The sequence below is a fragment of the Notamacropus eugenii genome, chromosome 5 (genome assembly GCF_028372415.1).
Source record: "Notamacropus eugenii isolate mMacEug1 chromosome 5, mMacEug1.pri_v2, whole genome shotgun sequence".
Classification (NCBI taxonomy): Eukaryota; Metazoa; Chordata; class Mammalia; order Diprotodontia; family Macropodidae; genus Notamacropus; species Notamacropus eugenii.
The window spans coordinates 3,086,354-3,104,510 of record NC_092876.1 but is presented as its reverse complement, the minus strand read 5'-3'; the positions used below and the strand labels follow the sequence as shown (position 1 = coordinate 3,104,510).

The window sequence follows — 18,157 nt, the reverse complement described above, 5'->3', positions numbered from 1 at the left end:
AGCCAGGAGGGAGGAATTTCTGGTGTGGGCATCAGGGCAATGAGGACAGGGCAAGGTCTGGGCATAAGCAAGAGCAGGGGATGGATGTCTGGGAGAGACCCAAACACAGGTAGGGAAGTCTCTGAAGACGACAAGGGCGTCCTGGCCGGTGCATGCGCCTGCGCACGTCCCAGGCCGGGCCACGCCCCAGGCCGAGCCACGCCCCAGGCTGGCCCACCCCCCCCAGGCCGGGCCACGCCCCAGGCCGGGCCACGCCCCCAGGCCGGGCCACGCCCCAGGCTGGCCCACCCCCCCACCCCCCCCCCCCAGGCCGGGCCACGCCCCAGGCCGGGCCACGCCAGATGCGCGGCACCTTGGGCTGGGCACGCTCGAGGTCGCTGCGAAGGATTGTTGGTATGTCAAGCCGCTCCCTGGATAAGGGGAAGATCAAACAAACCGAGGGACACAACCATCGAGGGGACAGATCGGAAACCCCCGAAACCACGCGGGACCGGGAAAGTGTCGGGCAGCCCACGGCTGGGCCCCAACAACGAGTTTTCTGCATAACTGAGGGCTTGGCCACAGGACCCGTACCCTGATTGGCATAAAAAAGCCCGAATGCGGGTAGGGGGAGGGCGGGAGGGGAAAATCTCGGCTCTGCCCTGCCCTGCCCTTTCCACTGGCTGCATAGGACGAGATTCCAAGGTTGACTCGGTCTGGGGCCCCCAGGACCTGGCTACAGGAGACCGCGGAGGCTCCTGGGAAATAGAGTTCGCTGGTAGCGGGACGGGGATAAAGGCTGAACTTCTTGGGCGGGGCTTTGTCTCGACTCGTGCCTTGACGCCTGCGCATGCGCAGCGTGCACCTCAGCCTCCACTTCCCAAAGGCCTCCGGCGTTGAATTCTCGTTGGGCCTGCGCTTGGAGCCGCCCCTTCCCCTCCCTCTCCGCCCCTCCCCTGTGCGCCACAGATGGTCTCTGGGAGTTGTAGTTCGCAGGTTGATGTCGGTGCTTAGATTCCGCCTCCCGGTCTGGGCCCTTTGTTCGCCTCAGGCTGAGGTCGGTTGAGTGAGTGCGGCCTAGAGGGGGGCGGGGGCGGAGCCCGGGCCATGCTGAGAGCCGTAATGGGGGAGGGGCGCGATCATGTAGGGGGCGGGGTTGGGGGAGGGCCTCGGGAGGAGCGGCCCTAGGAGAGGGGCTGGGGGCGGGGCTCGGGGGCAGTTTGTGGGGGCGGGGCGGGGCACTGGAGGGGGGTCAGGATCAAAGGCGCGGAGGCGGAAGCGGCTTTTGGGCCCCTCTGGTCTTCACTGCCCATTGCACAGGTGAGGACACTGAGGCTCGGACAGGGGTAGGCAGGGGGCGCAGAGGCCGGGCTCTGGGGGTGGGGGCATCCCAGGGGCACTGCGTTATCGCCAGCTGGCTCCCCGCCCTCCCGGCCGCGCTTCGGAGCTCCCCCCAGGTCGTGCGCAGCCCCCCACCCAGGGCCTTTGGATGCCCCCTGGGTGCCTGCAGGGACCCACTGCCCCTCCCCCCGCAGCCCAGCTTCCTGGCTGTGGTGGAAACAATGTATCCGTCCCGGGTCAAGGTCATCCAGAGCGCGTGTCCCCAACCCCTGGGGCTCCTGCAGTGCAGCCCGGGCTGAAGGAGCCCCCCACCCTAGGTTGGGGGTCGCAGACGATGCCCGGGGAGCTCGGATACCCCCGGGAAAAGATCCAGTTTCCCCCAAAACGTTCGCTTAGCCCGGCGGATGGGAAGGGCAGAGGCTGGAAACCCGCTTCTAACCCTCATTGCCTTGGCCCGGGCGGGGGGAGGGGAGAATGACCCAAACTGGGGCCAGTGTGGGAGAGAAAGGGGGGCCCACAGATGTGTGTCTGAAGGAAGGGACCCCTGAGAGCCGTCCCCCAACGGCATCCCCTCCCCCCCAGCCTGTGCCCAGCTCCCGAGCCCTGCTAGCCCCCGGCTTCTGAGGCTTTGACTTGGTTTAGCCTACACACCCTCTCCAGTTGGTCTGAGCTCTAGGGCTGAACCCGGCTCTTGTCCCACTTCGGAAACTCCCATGGTGGCCTTGTGTAAGTCACTTAACCTTCTGACTCCTGGCCTGTAACGGGAGGATTTGGACCCAAAGGATTCTGAGACCTCTTCTGGGCCCAGACCTGGGATCCCTTGATCCCATCCTGGAGAGGGTTCTCCCCATCCGGGGCAGTGTCTGCTCCCTCCCACCTCCCTCCTCGCTCCCTCCTCTCTCCCTCTCTCAGGCTCACTTAGTCTCTGTTGCCAGGTCATCTAACCATGGCTGTGGTTCAAGGTTCCTCTTCTTGGAGTGCCTGGTATACAGTAGGTAGTTAATAAATGTCCACTGATTGACTAGAAGTGGAGATTTCCTCCAGCTCTGGCTCCAGCCCCAAGTGACCTGTGCCTGATGGACAGCGAGCAGCCAGCTGTGTCCAAACTGGTGCTCACTCCCTTCCCTCTCTACTGTACTACTTGTGTGGAGGCCCCCAGGATGTCCTCGGAGGCACCTCCGCTCTGCCCTCCTCCTTATATCTCCTCCTAGTCAGACCTCAGCGTTCAGCTGTTACACCACCAGGAAAGGAGCAAAGTGCCCTCTGTGCGCCTGGTACTGTGCTAGGCTCTTTACAAATATCATCTCATTTGATCCTCACACAACCTTTGGAAGTGGCACTATCATTATTTCCATTTTACAGTTGGGAAACTTAAGGTAGGGATGAGAGCTAAATAGAATAGAAAAACCTTTCCATTAAATATCACACAGCACCTGGGGGCAGAGCCTGAATCCAATCCTTGCCTTACCTATTTCTTAGACTGCAGTTTTTTGTCCCTGGATCTCCAGCACAATGACCCTGTCCCTGCTCTTTGATCCTGAGTGAGCTGGGGTCTCCTGGCTTCCCTGACCAGGGCCAGAATCAATCACTGTGTATGTCTGTGAATTCCTGCCTGGGAAGTTGGGGATCTGGAGCTAAGCCTGGCCTGACTTGAGGTAGCCATGACCTGATTTGGGGTAGCCCTGGCCCCTAGCCCCAGCCTGGTTCGGGTAGCCCTGGCCTGTCGCCCTGGCCTCTAGCCCTGACCTGATTTGGGGTAGCCCTGGCCCCTAGCCCCAGCCTGGTTCGGGGTAGCCCTGGCCCCTAGCCCCAGCCTGGTTCGGGGTAGCCCTGGCCCCTAGCCCCGGCCTGGTTCGGGGTAGCCCTGGCCCCTAGCCCCGGCCTGGTTCAGGGTAGCCCTGGCCTCTAGCCCTGGCCTGGCTCAGGGTAGCCTGGGCCAGTAGCCCTGGCCTCATTCATGAGCTGTTTTCCTTCCCACAGCTGCTTCTCCTCAGGGCTGTCATGGAGGAGGTGAAGAGGAGGCCTTCTGGGCACCTACCAGCCAGGAGCCAGGTGAGCTGACTAGGCCTCCCTGTTAGTTTTTTGAAAGTCCTCTTTCCCCCATCGCCCCTTAGGCTCTGTTCTGCTCATCTATGGCCTTGGCAGATGGGAGATCTCTGGTCTGTAAGGGTTGAATAGTTTAGTTTTTGTTTAAAAACTCCTTCTTAGAATATAGTTCCTTGTATGTGGTGGTTGTTCAGCTGTGTCTGACTCCCTGTGACCCCATCTGGGGTTTTCTTGGCAAGGATACTGGAGTGGTTTGCCATTTCCTTCTCCAGCTCATTTTACAGATGAGGAAACTGAGACAAACACGGTGAAGTAATTTGCCCAGGGTCACCCAGCTATGAAGTGCCTGAGGCCAGATTTGAACTCAGGTTCTTCTGACTGCAGGGCCAGAACTCCACTGTTGCTCCACCCAGCTGCCCCCAGCAGTGCCTAGCCTACTCGTATGTTGTAGGTGCTTAATATTAAATCCCATGTGAAGCCTGCATTGGTTCTCTGCTTGGAGGTTTCAGAGCTGAGGGTGTACTTTCCTCAGGTGTCCCTCCCCTGCAGTAAGAAAGGGAGACCAGCGGCCAGCCTCCATCCTGGGAGCTGTCCCTGAGGGGCACACCGCTTGCTGGCTTCCTGAGAGGTCCACTTCTCTCTGCCCCTCATTCCAGGAATCAGTGACTTTCAAGGACGTGGCCGTGAACTTCACGCAGGAGGAGTGGCAGGGGCTGGACGCCTCCCAGAGGGATCTCTTCTGGGATGTGATGTTGGAAAACTATGAGAACCTCGTCTTCCTTGGTAAGGGCACCCTGGCTTTGTTCCGGGCCCAGCCTGGAGCTCTGTCCCTAAGCAGAGTTAGGTACTGGGGACTCTGAAGGGCTTCCCTGAAGGCTCATCCTCATTCATGGAATTGGAGAATAGTTCCCTGCTCCCTAGGGCCAAGAGATGGCGTTTCTGCTTCCTGAGCATCTTTATTTTGTTTGGTGAGCATTTTTGTGTGGCTTTGAGAGGATGTGACTGCCTTCTCTCCCCACATCATAGATCTTCGCCCAGGGTCCCCAGATCAAAGTTCCCATCTTTTTAGTACAGACTGCGGCAGATGAGTACCCCTTCCTTGGAGCCCCAGTCCACACAGTGATTGTCCCCTGGGCCCCACTTACAGGGACCTAGAGAGTCTCCATGCACAACCTTCAAAGGAAGGCAGTGCAGGTGAGGGGTGGGTGGCTGGACTCAGTCTTGGCATCTGCTTGGTTTTTTTTAGCTCCCTTCCCTCAGAGCGCCATGGGACTTGGGGTAAAACATGAGCAAAACATTAAAAATCCCCCAGCTGAGGTCCTGCACTTCTCCCAAGTGCTGTTGCGACCCTTGCCCACCGAGATCGGCTGACTGTACCTAGATCTGGAGTGAGGAGGCCCAAGGGCAGGGACATTGTAAGAACTTGAGAATGGGAGAATCAGATCCAGAACAAGTTGGTGAAAGTCCAGAGACTTAGAGGGTGAGAGGGCAACTTTTGCTCCTGGGACCTGGCCTGCTGAAATCAGGACCTGGGAGAGTGAGGGAGGGAGTGAGTGAGGGATGGGAGGAGGGCAGGCCCAGCTTTATCTGCCACCACACCTGCTCCCGGGCCTGGTTCTGCAGACATCTCAGATCCTGTCTTGTGTGATTCTCAGTAGAGGTTCGGATCAGCGTAGGTAGGGTTCTTCTGAGCCTAGCTTGGAACCCCAGGTCTAGGACAGCCAGGCTCAAAGGTCCCAGCACTGTCCCATTTCCGTCCCATCAGCAGGGCTTCCAGCTTCCAAACTGGACATGCTGGCTCATCTGGAGAGGGGAGGGGCCCCATGGATGCTGGAAGGAGAATTCCCAGGAGACCTCTTCCCAGGTGAGTGAGGGAGTCATTGCCAGCCAGTCAGTGAGACCCCAGAGCCTTCCAAAATGGTCAGCAGGCAGATGGAGCCACGGGGCTGGAGGTCAGTGGAGGGAGTTGGCTGCTTCTTAATAAAATCTGCTTCATTAAGCATTTATTTTAAAAATTGTAGAATTTTTAAACCATCATTAATTTTATCAATGAGATTATTCAACATAACAGTTATATTAATAGAATAAGTTTAACAATATTTGTTATAGGATAATATAATAAAAATAATATAATTACTGTAATAATTTTATACAAATTAAATAGGAGCTTTGGTTTGAACATACCAGGCATTTGTAATTAGACTCCCCTCACGGACCCATGAACCTTACTTTGTAACAAAGAAATCAGGAAAGAGAAAGCCAGCACATGTCTGTACCCCCTGGCTTGCAGAGGCCAGGCTGGCCATCATCGTGATGCAGGCTTTGTGTCTTTGTGTTCCATTGTCGTATTCTATCGACTTTGCCCTGTAGGGTTCATGTGAGGCTCCCCAATCTTCCTTACAGTCATCCAACAATAGCCCATTTCTGTAATGGGCACCATCTCTTTAGCCATTTCACCATTGATGGGCACCCACTTTCCTACCACCTAAAAAGCACTGCTCTGAATATTTGTGGAATGGGCCATTGTGTCGTTGACCTCTTTTGGGGGAATGTGTCTGACCAGGATGCTCAGGGTCATCAGGGTCAGTGGCAGGCCTGCTGCTTCCTCAGCCAGTCAGAGAGTGTTTATTAAGGACATCTGGAGCCAGGCACTGTCCAGGAACCCCTCATGCTGATGGGAACATGACATCTAAATCACCAGGTACCTACCAGACATGGGAACTGCATCTGGAAGGAAGTCAGGGATGACCGGAGGCAGAGGTGAGGAGGGAGAGCATTACAGGTATGAGGGACAGCCAGTACAAGGTGCGGAGATAGGAATGGAGGGGAGTGCAAGGCTAGGAAGGTGGATCCTAGAGTATGTGGAGGGGAGTAAAGTGTAAGAAGGCTAGAAGGGTAGAAGGAGACAGGTTGTGGATTTCTGTTCTGTCCTGGGTATCATAGGGAGAAAAGAAAAGTGACCTCATCATCCCTGTGGTGCAGGGAGAGACTTGAATCAGCCAGACTGTGATTGCAGGAGTCCAGGGCTGAGGGCATGGTGCTTCTGAGAGTGGCAAGAAGGGGTCCAAGAGGAGAGAGTGACAAATGTAGAAATGACAGGCCTTGGTATCAGCTTAGGTAGAAAGAGTGGAGGTGACACCCAGCCTGGGGACCTCTGTGACTCAGAACTTGGTGGTGCCCTTGCCAAACACCTGGACCATTGAGAAGAGGGGAAGGTAGTGAGTTTAGCTTTGGGTATTCTGGAATCGGAGATGCTCACAGGATACCTAGGGCTGGTCAATGAAAACCTAAGAGCTGATGAGAGCAGTAGGGGAGGGGTGTGTCCAGAAAAGAACAGGGCCCAGGACAGCCCTGGGCTCAGCTCCAGTGAGGACTTGGTGTGCTCGCTCTTCCCTCATCTGCTGTCGTCCTCTCTTCTCACCTTTGCCCATTGGACAGCGTTGGGCCAGACCTCCAGAGTGGTTTGGATTTTCATTCATTTCATGATTTTTGACCGCAGCAGTTGTTCCTATGGTTCCTAATGGTTTGTGGTTCTTTGGAGAACTATCCGTTCGTGTCCTTTGACTTCTTTCTTTTCTGTCAGGGATGGCTCTTGGTCTTATGTATTTGTGATACTTCCTTATCTGTGATGATGATCATAGTCACATCTCGTGTTTGTAGAGCACTTACTGTGATTAGATATCAGAGGTATTTATCAGAGGTATTTCATACCTCTTTTCGAGAAGCATTGGTTGTGTTTTTGCAAAAGGTTTTCAATCTCATGTCATTGAAATGCCTGTTTTATCTTATTCACTTAAATGTCTAGTGTATATTGTTGTTAGACATCCTTTTGCAATGCTTCATCTAGTTTTAAAAGAACCAAATAAAACCTTTTAAATGAACAGAGAAGAAAATCTCTCCCCATGTTTGGTTGCATTCACACTCCCTCACAACACTCATGAGAGGTACCACCAAACATGGCTACTTCTGCTGTTGGATCTTTTAAAGAATCTTATGAAATTGGAATGTATGGACAGAAGATTTCTTCCTGGAAGGCAGCCTTTCTGAGGGAGCATTTTGTTCCTCCTCTTGTCATCTTGTTCAGATGCCTTCTGCCATTTTCTGCTCCTTCACCTGTCTCATGTAATGAGGCAGCTCTTCTTCTTGCCAACGAAACCCCTCCACATGCACAAGTGACCCCCTTCCAGCTCATCCTTTTCTTTAGTACATAGTCACCTTCGTGCTCTTCACCCTCTCACTTGTCTTCAATCTTTTTCTTCCTGACTCCTTCCCTACTGCCTATAGGCAGTACATACTTTTATCTCTTCCCCCCTCAACCCCCGACCCCATCCTCAGAAACCCCTCATTGATCCATCCATCTCTACTGCCTATTGTCCCATATCTCCCTTCCCACTAGTGACATTATTTCTTATTATTTAGTTTTATTTATTATAAATATATTATTGTTTTATAATATATTAATATTATGTCATATATAATAAAATAATATGTAATATAATGATATGAATATTATAATTATAATATATTAATATGAGTATATTATTTACTTATTATCCATTTAGTTCTGTGAAAATTGTAGATTAATGCTTAGGGGTCAGACAGTTCCCAGGAAGAGCCAAGAGTAGCAATTCTTCAGGACTTGGTTAGCCTGAGTTAGAGAAGTGTTCGAGTTTTTCTCATTTCTCTTACATTCTCCTGTCAGCAAAGCTATTTCTGGGTCCCGCAGACTGGTGATTTCCTACACGATTGGGGATTCCTGGTGAGGACATGTAGTCTCGGTGCAATATTCACAGCGTCTATGGCAGCCATGAGTATCTGGCACAGTTCTGAATCGTGAAATACAATAGACTTAGACTCATGTGACTTAGGCTTCAGTGTGACCTAAGGAGGTCACATGGGCCTATTAATGAATGGGAAAGATCTTCTCATTTAAAGTACCATTACAAGACAGTAGCCCTCCCAGTGCTGACCTACTGGGCAGCTCTTAGAGCTGCTAAATCTCTGGGCTTCTTTAATGAATTTTTGTCTATTGTGTCTCCCAGGTTTTATAAACCTGCCATCATAGATGCAAGTTGGGGAACTGGAGCATCATTTTTGACCTCGCTGATTTCCTCCATTTTGCTGCTTACCCATTTTTGCTCTACTTTGTATTTCAAAAATTCCAGCTCTTGTCATAGTGGGAGCGGACAACCCAGAGCCTGGAGGAAAGCTTCTGTTTCTGTAACAGGTCCCAGAACTGTGGCCGTCTGGGCCACCCTGTACCCAAAAAGGAACTGAATCACCATGTAAGCTGTTGGATAGATGGTCACAGAGCTTCTGCTCCAGTCAGTCAACAAGCATATTTCATTCATATTCTGTGTTCCGCATACTGGTGACCCCACGGTAGACATGGAACAGCCCCTCCCTTCAAGGCTCTTACATTTTCTTGGAGACAACATGGACAAATATAAGTATACACACAATAAGTCCAAGGTGATTTTGGAGTTTCCATTTCGTGAATTCACCCTGGAAATAAACATGCATATCCATAGCAGCTCCTGTGGGTATTGCAATGGCATTACACCACTAGACAGTTGGTGCCATAGAACCAGGGCTCAGGGCAGAGCTGAGGAGTAGAGCTCTAGATCCGGAAGGCGGCTATGTAGGGGTGATCATTGTACCAATGGGAGCCTATGAGGACAGCAGGTGAGTGTGGAGAAAAAGCAGAGGACCCAGGGCTGAGGCCAGGCATGCACCCCCATGCAGAAGTAAAACATGGAAGATGAAATGGTCCGTGAGCCAGAGATGGACAGGCTGGGCAGGCAGAGGGAGAAGCAAGAGAGAGCAGGCATGGGGCTTTGAAGGCAGTGGAGTTTCAGGTCTCATTGCTGCATGTTGACGCTGGGAAAATCTTTTTATCGAAGAGACAGACCTCTGCTGTCATAGGGAGCAGTTACAATGCCTGCTTTCCTCTCCTTTTCAGCTCTGTCCCTAGTATACCATCCATCTGTGCAAAAGATCACAGACCTCTTCCAGGAGGCTTGCTAATGTTTGGGGAGGAGGTCCCTAGAGGACCTCACCCTTCACAGGCAGAAGGCTCCTCTTGGCCTGGCCTGGGGGCTGGATCTCCTATCACAATGGCAGATCCTTGTGACAAGTGTGTGTGTTCGTGTGTTAGGCTTTATCTGCTGTTGATTATCAGAGGACCGTCACTCAGGTTTCTTGCTACATCTTCAAAGGAATCCAGAATGATCTTCACATATGGATGGAAGGCACCTTGTCGGAAAAGTCCCTAAGGCAGTACCGTGTGCTACCAAGGCCACTGCTTTTTGTAATCAGCATCCAGTGAACACATGTATCTTATATTATCCACATATTTCAGTCAGTTGTGAGATGGTAAAGATGTGGTTCACTCATGCAAATCACTCTGCACATCATAGGTATGTATACACGTACAACAATGAAGTCAGCGCAACAGCTCTGTAAACCTTCAGTTTGGCAGTCAGTCTAATATCTCTTCTCTCCCATACTTCCCCTTGGTCTCTCAAACACTGAGGTAGCTCTGACAATGCCTGCGTTAACCTCATTGTCAATGTGTACATCCCTGGAAAGTACATACCAAGGTAAGTGAATGTATCCACAGCATTCAAAACTTCTCCATTTGCTGTAACCAATGGCTCCATGTATGGATGGTGTGGTGGTGGCTGATGCAGCACCCGTGTTTTCTTGGCGTTAATTGTTAGGCCAAAATGAGCACAGGCAGCAGAGAATTGATCCATACTTTGTTGCATCTCAGCTTCAGAGGCTGCATTGAGTGCACAATCATCTGCAAACAGAAAATCATGCACCAGCACTCCCTCCACTTTGGTCTTGGCTTGTGGCCTTTTCACACTGAATAATTTTCTATTAGTATGGTAGGTGACCTTGATGCCGTGTTCACCCTCATTGAAGGTGTTTGATAGCATGGCTGAAAACATCATGAAAAAGCATGGGAGCAAGTACACAGCCCTGTTTCAGTCCACTGGTGACTGGACATACCTGGGCAGTCTACCAGCGCCAGACCAGGAAACTGAATGGCTTCCATTTGAACTCTCCTAGGAAGATTCCGAAGATCACCTGGCAGGATAAGGTAGCAGACACTGAGGTTCTTTCTAGAGCTGAACTGCCAAGCATTCACACTCTATTTCAAAGAGTACAACTCCAATGGATTGGCTGCATTGTTTGAATGCAAAATATATGTTTGCCAAAGAGAACTCAGGGCAAGTGCTCACATGGTGCTCAGAAGAAGCGATACAAGGGCACTCTCAAGGTCTCTTTCAGAAACAATTGGAATTGATTGTGTAACATAGGAGACACTGGCACAGGACTGTCCGGTATTGTGTGGCCACATCAGAGAAGGTGCTGTGCTCTATGAGCAAAGCAGAATCAGAGCTCAAAGAAAACCTAGGATGTGCAAATTTGGAGGATCGACCCCAAATGTTCACATGGATTATTTGTGCCCGACCTGTGGTAGAGCATTCCTAGCTCATATTGGTCTGATCAGCCACAGTCAGACACATTGAAACGACTCTAGCATTGTGGTCCTCTTTGAGAACGAAGGACAACTACACACACATGCATAAATATGATGTATATCCACATTATTTGTGAGGTAGATTGGATCCGGTCTGGCTTTTTTCTCTTAAAAAGGTTTTCTTCTTCTTGGTGCCATTTCTGTTTCCCCTGTAAATTCCTCAGAGACTCTTATTGTGAGGGTCCAAGTATGGTGGTTCCTGTATCTTTGATGTTGTCATAATTCTTGGTAAATATTGTTCATTTGTCTTCTGTTTGTAGAACTCTGTGTTCTCATCTTTGATTACTTTGTTTACCTGGACCTAGCAGCAAGATTTATTTAGGCTTGTTTTATCCCTTTGCTTTATGAATATGTTCTTAGCAATACTGCTGCTCATCATTCATCCTTCTTGGCAAGATTTTATGGATGACTTTCTAGTCTGTTCTCTTCTTTCCTTCTGCAGCCAGTCCTGTTTAGCAAATAAGGCAGATATTTGCTGACTGTGGTGCTTTCTGAGTTCCTTTGGGCTCCTTAGAGCAATGAATTTACATTGGCTTAACTTGAAGTGATTATATTGTGTTCAGTGTACATGGCATTTCCGTTGACATTCTAACTTCATGTCATTAAGATTTGTCTACTTTGTCTTCTGTGTTCACCTGTGTCCCTTGTTTGGTCAAGACTAAACTAAGATTAGGAAAGGGACTTCCTTCTATTATCCTGTACTTTTTTCTTATGACTTTTTATATGAATGAATGAATGAAAAAAGCATTTCTTAAGAGTCTGCTGTGTACCAAACATTGGGTTATGTAATGGGGATTCAGATAATAAAAAATAAAGAGTCCCTGCCCACAAGGAACTTAAAATTCTAATAGGGAGAGTTAGTACGTATATAGAGGCCAATGAACGGAGTTTTGTTTTCAGGGAGTGTAACAAGATATATGCCTTGTGTTGGGGGTGAGGAAGACTGAAGAGCATGTGGTCAGGCAGATATTAAAATGGTCTGAGTAGATAGTAGGATGGGATAGGAAGCTGACATATGCTCAGGTGTACAAGGCCAGCCAGTAGATATCAAAGGTTAAGTTGGCTAGTTTGTATACAGCCAGTTAACTGTTAGGCCCCTGTTTGAGAGTTGGGGGGATTAATGAATTGTTGGAATACCTCGCTGTGGAGGTCTAGGTCTCAGATCCTTTGTGGAGATGTTGATCCATGGAGGGAGGAAAAGCTCTGCACTGGCAATGAGATCATGAGGTTACCTCATGGAATGGTTTGTGAGCTAAAGCATAGATTGACTCCCCATTGCCACTTTCATCTTATTTGGTATTTAGTATAAGATGGTGATCTAAAAATAATTTCTGCCAAGCTGCTTCCCAGTTTCCCCACCAGTTCATAAGAAATAAAGGGTCTTCCAGTCAAATATTTTGTTCTTAGACTTATAGATTGGGCTCCTATTTCTGGTTCATTCTTGGTTTTACTGATCCGTTTTTCTGGTTTATAGTCAGCTCCAAATGGTCTGAATGCCTACCATTTTGTAGTATAGTCTGAAGTGTGGAGGTAAATTTGAGGTCCATTCATTTGAACTGCTTTCATATTTCTCATGAGATGTTAGACCTTTGGTTTGCCAAGTAAATTTTGTTATTCTTTGTTTAGTTCCAGAAAGTATCCCATAGTTATTTCATTTCTTACTTCATTTAAGTAATAATTCACTTTAATTGAGTTGAGTTTATAGCAGGGATGCCAGGATGGCCATACATAGTAAAATCACATTGTAATATCAGGAGATGTAGAAAGAAACTTATGCTAAAATATAACACTCATTTATATGAAATATTTTAAGTAATAGGACTTTAAGGTATCTTTTGTTACTGTTCATTCATTTCAGTCATGTTCAACTCTGTGACTTCATTTGGGGTTTTCTTGGCAAAGATACTGGAGTGGTTTGCCATTTTCTTCTCCAGCTCATTTTATAGATGGGGAAACTGAGACAAACAGGGTTAATCACACAGCTGGTGTGTGAGGCCAGATTTGAACTATGCAAAGGTGTGTAAATCACTTAACCTCCTGACTCCAGGCCTAGCACTCTATCCACTGCACCACCTCATAAAGCAAGAATTCTCTCATTCTCTCTCTCTCTCTCTTCTCTTTCTCTCTTTCTCTCTCTCTCTTCCTTCCTCCCCCTCTCCATCCCTTACTGTTATGCAATATGCTTCTATAAATGCTACCTATATCAGTAAGATGAGAAAGCAAAATGAAAGACATAGTTATTGCCAAAGGTAATGAACAAGTTTCCCTATTGGTTAACTTGGAAAATTCCAGGGAACCTGTGAAGAAATAGATTAGGGTGATTAACAGCTTCAGTAAAGTAGTGAGATACAAAGTAAGTCCAGGGAAACCATCAGCATTTCTGTACAGTATTTAAGAAAACCAGGTGGAAGAGACTGGAGGAATTCCATACTAAGACTTCACTTACCAAGGGAAAAGAAAGACAATCAAATGTAACTACACAACATTTTTAATCAAATTAAAGGAAGACAAGTAATTACAGAGACTCAGTGCTTTTCCAGATTGTGTGGCTTGTGCTGAGCAATTTTCCACCACTGTGTGACCTTGAGCAAGTCACTTATGTACTCTTATGTCACTTTCTATATCCGTAGAATGAAAGAAGATGATCTCCAAGATCTTTTCAAACTGTAACCTTCACATGCCTCACATTGCTCAGACTTTAAGCTGAATTGCTTTCATTCTTCCTGCTCAAATGCCCTTGGTTAGGAGCTAGAACATTCCTTCCAGAGGTTCAAGTTGGGCATAGCTAATGTACATAAGAGGAAATTTACCAGAATGCAATGAACAGATATTTCACATCTCATTTTCCTTGAATATATTCATCTTTTTAAAAACCAAATTTATTTTATTTTCAGTTCTAAATTCTCACTCCCTTCTTTTGACCTCCAGTCATTGAGAAGATGAGAAAAACAAAACCCAGTGCAGAGGATATAGTCGTGCAAATGTACATACTCTTAATAATCATGTTTTAGAATTTAAAAAGCAATCTTTTCCCAAATGCTCTGCCAATAATTGGTCTGCCTTATATTAGCTTCCCATTTCCTAAAGTGAGATGAGATAAGCTTGCCCTACTAGTTTTCTAGGTTCCTCCTCCTCCTCATCCTTGATGGAGGAGACAAAAATCTAAGACATTTTGGAGCAATGTTCTTTTTCCCAGTTCAGAGGACCATGAATATTGACACTTGTTTGTTTCTTTCAGATTCACTTAGTTTGGAGATTAGGTGTGAAACCAAGGACTCAGCAGCAAATCAGGGTGATTGTACAGGGGTATCCTCTCAGAAGAAGTTCACAAAGGATGGTCCTTGGGATTTCAAGATAGAAGAAGCTTGGGAATTTGGTGTCAGGTTAGAGAAACAGAAGGACATGGGGGAGAAACAATCCAGACAAGTAGCAGTTTCTGACAGAGAATCTTCTAAGGTGAATGCCCATGAATGTAAAATATTTGGGGAAAGTTTTGGTCTGGGTTCATTCTTTGTACCACAAGAAGTACTTCCAACAGAAATTAATCAAGGTAAGCTCTTCACACAGTTTTCAGACCTAAGGAATCATAATGTAACATCTTTAGGATGCAGGAAGCCCTTCAGTTACCATCCAGATCTTATTGAATTCTATACAGTACACCCTGGAGATCAACCATATGTATGTAAAGAATGTGGGAAAACCTTCAGCCACAGGGGAAACCTTAACAAACACCAGAGAGTTCATACTGGAGAGAAACCTTTTGAGTGTATTGAATGTGGAGATACCTTTAGCCAGAGGAGAAACCTGAATGCACATCAAAGAATTCATACTGGAGAGAAACCACATGAATGTAATGAATGTGGGAAAGCCTTCACCCAAAGATCACATCTTACTCAGCATCAGAGAAAGCATAATGGAAAAAAACCCTATAAATGCAATGAATGTGGGAAAGCCTTCAACCACAAGGGAAATCTTAATAGACATCAGAGCATTCACACTGGAGAAAAACCTTTTGAATGTAGTGACTGTGGGAAAGCCTTCACCCAGAGAAGAGACCTGAATGCACATCAAAGAATTCACACTGGAGAGAAACCCTTTGAATGCACTGAGTGTGGGAAAGCCTTCAATCTCCGGGGGAGCCTTAATCAGCACCAGAGAATCCATACAGGAGAGAAACCCTTTGAATGTAGTGAATGTGGGAAAGCCTTCAGACAGAGGGGATATCTTATTTATCATAAGAGAATTCATACTGGAGAGAAACCATTTAAATGCAATGAATGTGGGAAAGCCTTCAGACAGAGGGGAAACCTTAGTGAACACAAGAGAATCCATACAGGAGAGAAACCCTTTGAATGTAATCTTTGTGGGAAAGCCTTCCGAAATGCCTTATGCCTTACTCAGCATCACAGAAGTCATACTGGAGAGAAACCTTTTGCTTGCAATGAATGTGGGAAAGCCTTCAATCATAGGAGGAACCTTAATAGACATCAGAGCATTCATACTGGCGAGAAAACTTTTGAATGCAATGAATGTGGGAAAGCTTTTAGCCAGAGAGGAGACCTCAATGCACATCAGAGAATTCATACTGGAGTGAAACCCTTTGCATGTAATGACTGTGGAAAAACCTTCAACCACAGGGGAAACCTTAATGTACACCAGAGGATTCATACTGGAGAAAAGCCCTTTGAATGTAATGAATGTGGGAAAGCTTTCAGCCAAAGGGGAAGCCGTAATCAACACCAGATAATTCACACCAGAGAGAAACTCTTTTGAGTGCAATGAATGTGGAAAAGCTTTCATGTGTACAAACATCACACCGTTCATCATGGAGAAGATGTCAAAGTAAAGAATTGGGGAAAGGCTTCATGTTTGAAGCCTTAGAAAGCGTCAAATAATTCATATGAATAAAAAGCTTTATGAATGTAATGATCTTTGGAAAAGCTCTACGACACTCTATCCCTCATCAAATATCAGAGACTCCATAATGTGAACCAACGGTGGGGGGTGTAATAATATGGCTTCTACTTGATAAAGAGTTGTTGCTCTCTCTGCTTTCTCTCTTATGATTTGGGTCTCAGGACCATTTCTATCTCAGCAGGTATTTGGTAAGATGCCTCTATTTTCATTTTTGTAAGTAATTTAGGTAATACAAAGTTTAATTGTTCTTTAAATATTTGGTAGAATTCACTTGTATGTATACCTGGTGTTGTTCCCATCCCATCTTGCCCCCATCTTGGGAACTGGTTTATGGTTTATTCAAGTTCTGCTTCAAATGTTTTTAGACTCTCTCCATCTTGTTCTGTTAACCTGGGTATTTTATATTTTTTGTAAATATTTATTATGTTTTTGTCATATAATTGGATATAATAGCTCCTAAAAATGTATTTTATTGTGAATTCCTCCTGATCATTTAAAAAATTTTGTGATGGGGTTTTTCTCTTTTTGTTATCAATTAGCTAATGGTTTCCTCTGTTTTATTCATCTTTTTAAAATTTGCTGTATTTATTCTCTCAATAGCTGTTTTTATTGGCAGTTTTATTCTTCTGTTTTCAGAATTTCTGTTTTTGTGTTCATATAAGGATTTTTACTTCGTAGTTTTCCTAAAATACAGTTCTAATTGAGTCACTCCCCTAATCAATGAGCCCCAGGGCCTTTCTGTTGCCTCTGGGATAACATCTAAACACCTCTGACCTACCTTGCCACCTTTCCTGTCACTCCCCTTCCCTCCTGGTCACCTCCTTGTTCCTTACTCACATCTCGTCCCCTCCCTTATTTGTGCCTTTTCCCCCTTCCCAAAGGTGCTCCTGCTTTGCCATCGCCTCTGCCTTGTAGGAGACTTTACTTCCTTCCAGCCCGCTCCAGACATGTCTCTACTTGGAGCCTTTCCTGCTCCCCTCAGTCACTGAGGCTCTCTCCATCTGCCATGTACTCTCTAGCTATTTTGTATATACTTATTACATAATTGGCATCTCCCCAATAGAATATAGGTTCCTTGAGGACAGGGATGGTTTCATTCTTGTCTTTGTGTCCCCAGTGCCTAGCATAGTGTCTGGCAGTTGGTAGGCAATCACTACAGACTGTTGATTGATGAATGTGTTTCTAGTGTAGTTGCATGCTCAATTCATTTATTCTTCTTTTCTTTCTTTCTTGCTGATGCAGGTATGTCTTTATCTATACATATATTTATATCTGTTCCCCCCAAGGACTACCTTGGCTTCATCCCATAAGTTTTAGTATGTTGTATTTTTTCATCATTTTCTTTGGTAATTACTGTTCCTACCATCTAGTTTTGACCTACTAATTTGTTAGTACTGTGTTACTGAAGTCAGAATACTTCCTTTTCATTTCCCTTAATTAATTACAATTTTATTGGATTGTAGTCTATAACAAATTTTTTTACGTCCACCTTTTAAGTTTTGTTTATGAGCTCTTTATGTGACTGTGTGTGGTGGAGTTTTGTGAGATTGAAAAAAAAATGTGTACTCTTTTTGATATTCATTCAGTAATCCTTAAAGACCTGTCGTACCTAATTTTTTAATATTCTCTTCAGATCCGTAACTTTGTTTTTAACTTTCCCGCTGTCGTTAAGTCCTCAATGATTAGTTCCTTTCTGCCTAGCTCTTTGTATTTTAGCTGGCATTTTTCCCTAAGACTTTAAATGCTATGCTATTAAGCACATATATAATTAACGTTGATCACGCTCCATGGTACTGCTGTGCATGTTTCTCCAGTTATCTCTTAACTGCATCTGTTTTTATTGTTGCTTTTATCTTTGATCATGATTGTTACTTCTGTTTTATTTTTTAATTCTGTGGAGACATGATATATATACCTACTCATTTTTAATTCTATATGAATCTTTGTATTTTAGGTGTTCCTTGTAAACTACAGATTGTTGTATTTTCCTTTCTTGTTCTTTTTGCCAACCTCATCAGTTTTATAGGTGACTTGTTTCACTCATGAATATTGATACAGAAATGTTAAATAAAATATAACCAAAGAAGCTACTGTAACATATTCCATTAATGCCAAAAACATTAAAAATCAAATTACAAGATTGATAGATACAAAAAATGTCTTTGATGGGAAACTAGCCCTCATTTCTGTTTAAAAAACACTAAAATAAAAAGCATTAGCATAAGTAAACCTTTACTTAATGTGATAAACAGCATCTATTTAAAACCAAGAGCTAGCATTGTTGATAGTGGAGAAATAATAGAAGCCTTTCCAGTAAGATCA

At 46.1% G+C, this 18,157-nt stretch overlaps 1 protein-coding gene across 1 annotated transcript; it reads left to right on the top strand.

The window, feature by feature from the left end:
- The first annotated feature begins 814 nt into the window (after positions 1 to 814).
- On the top strand, positions 815 to 17,921 carry LOC140508153 (uncharacterized). The gene is given in 6 exon segments (XM_072615922.1): positions 815 to 1,036; positions 3,301 to 3,372; positions 4,023 to 4,149; positions 5,132 to 5,230; positions 14,157 to 15,682; positions 15,684 to 17,921. Coding segments are annotated over 6 exon segments (2,112 nt in total). The 5' UTR covers positions 815 to 829; the 3' UTR covers positions 15,765 to 17,921.
- Positions 17,922 to 18,157: the final 236 nt, after the last annotated feature.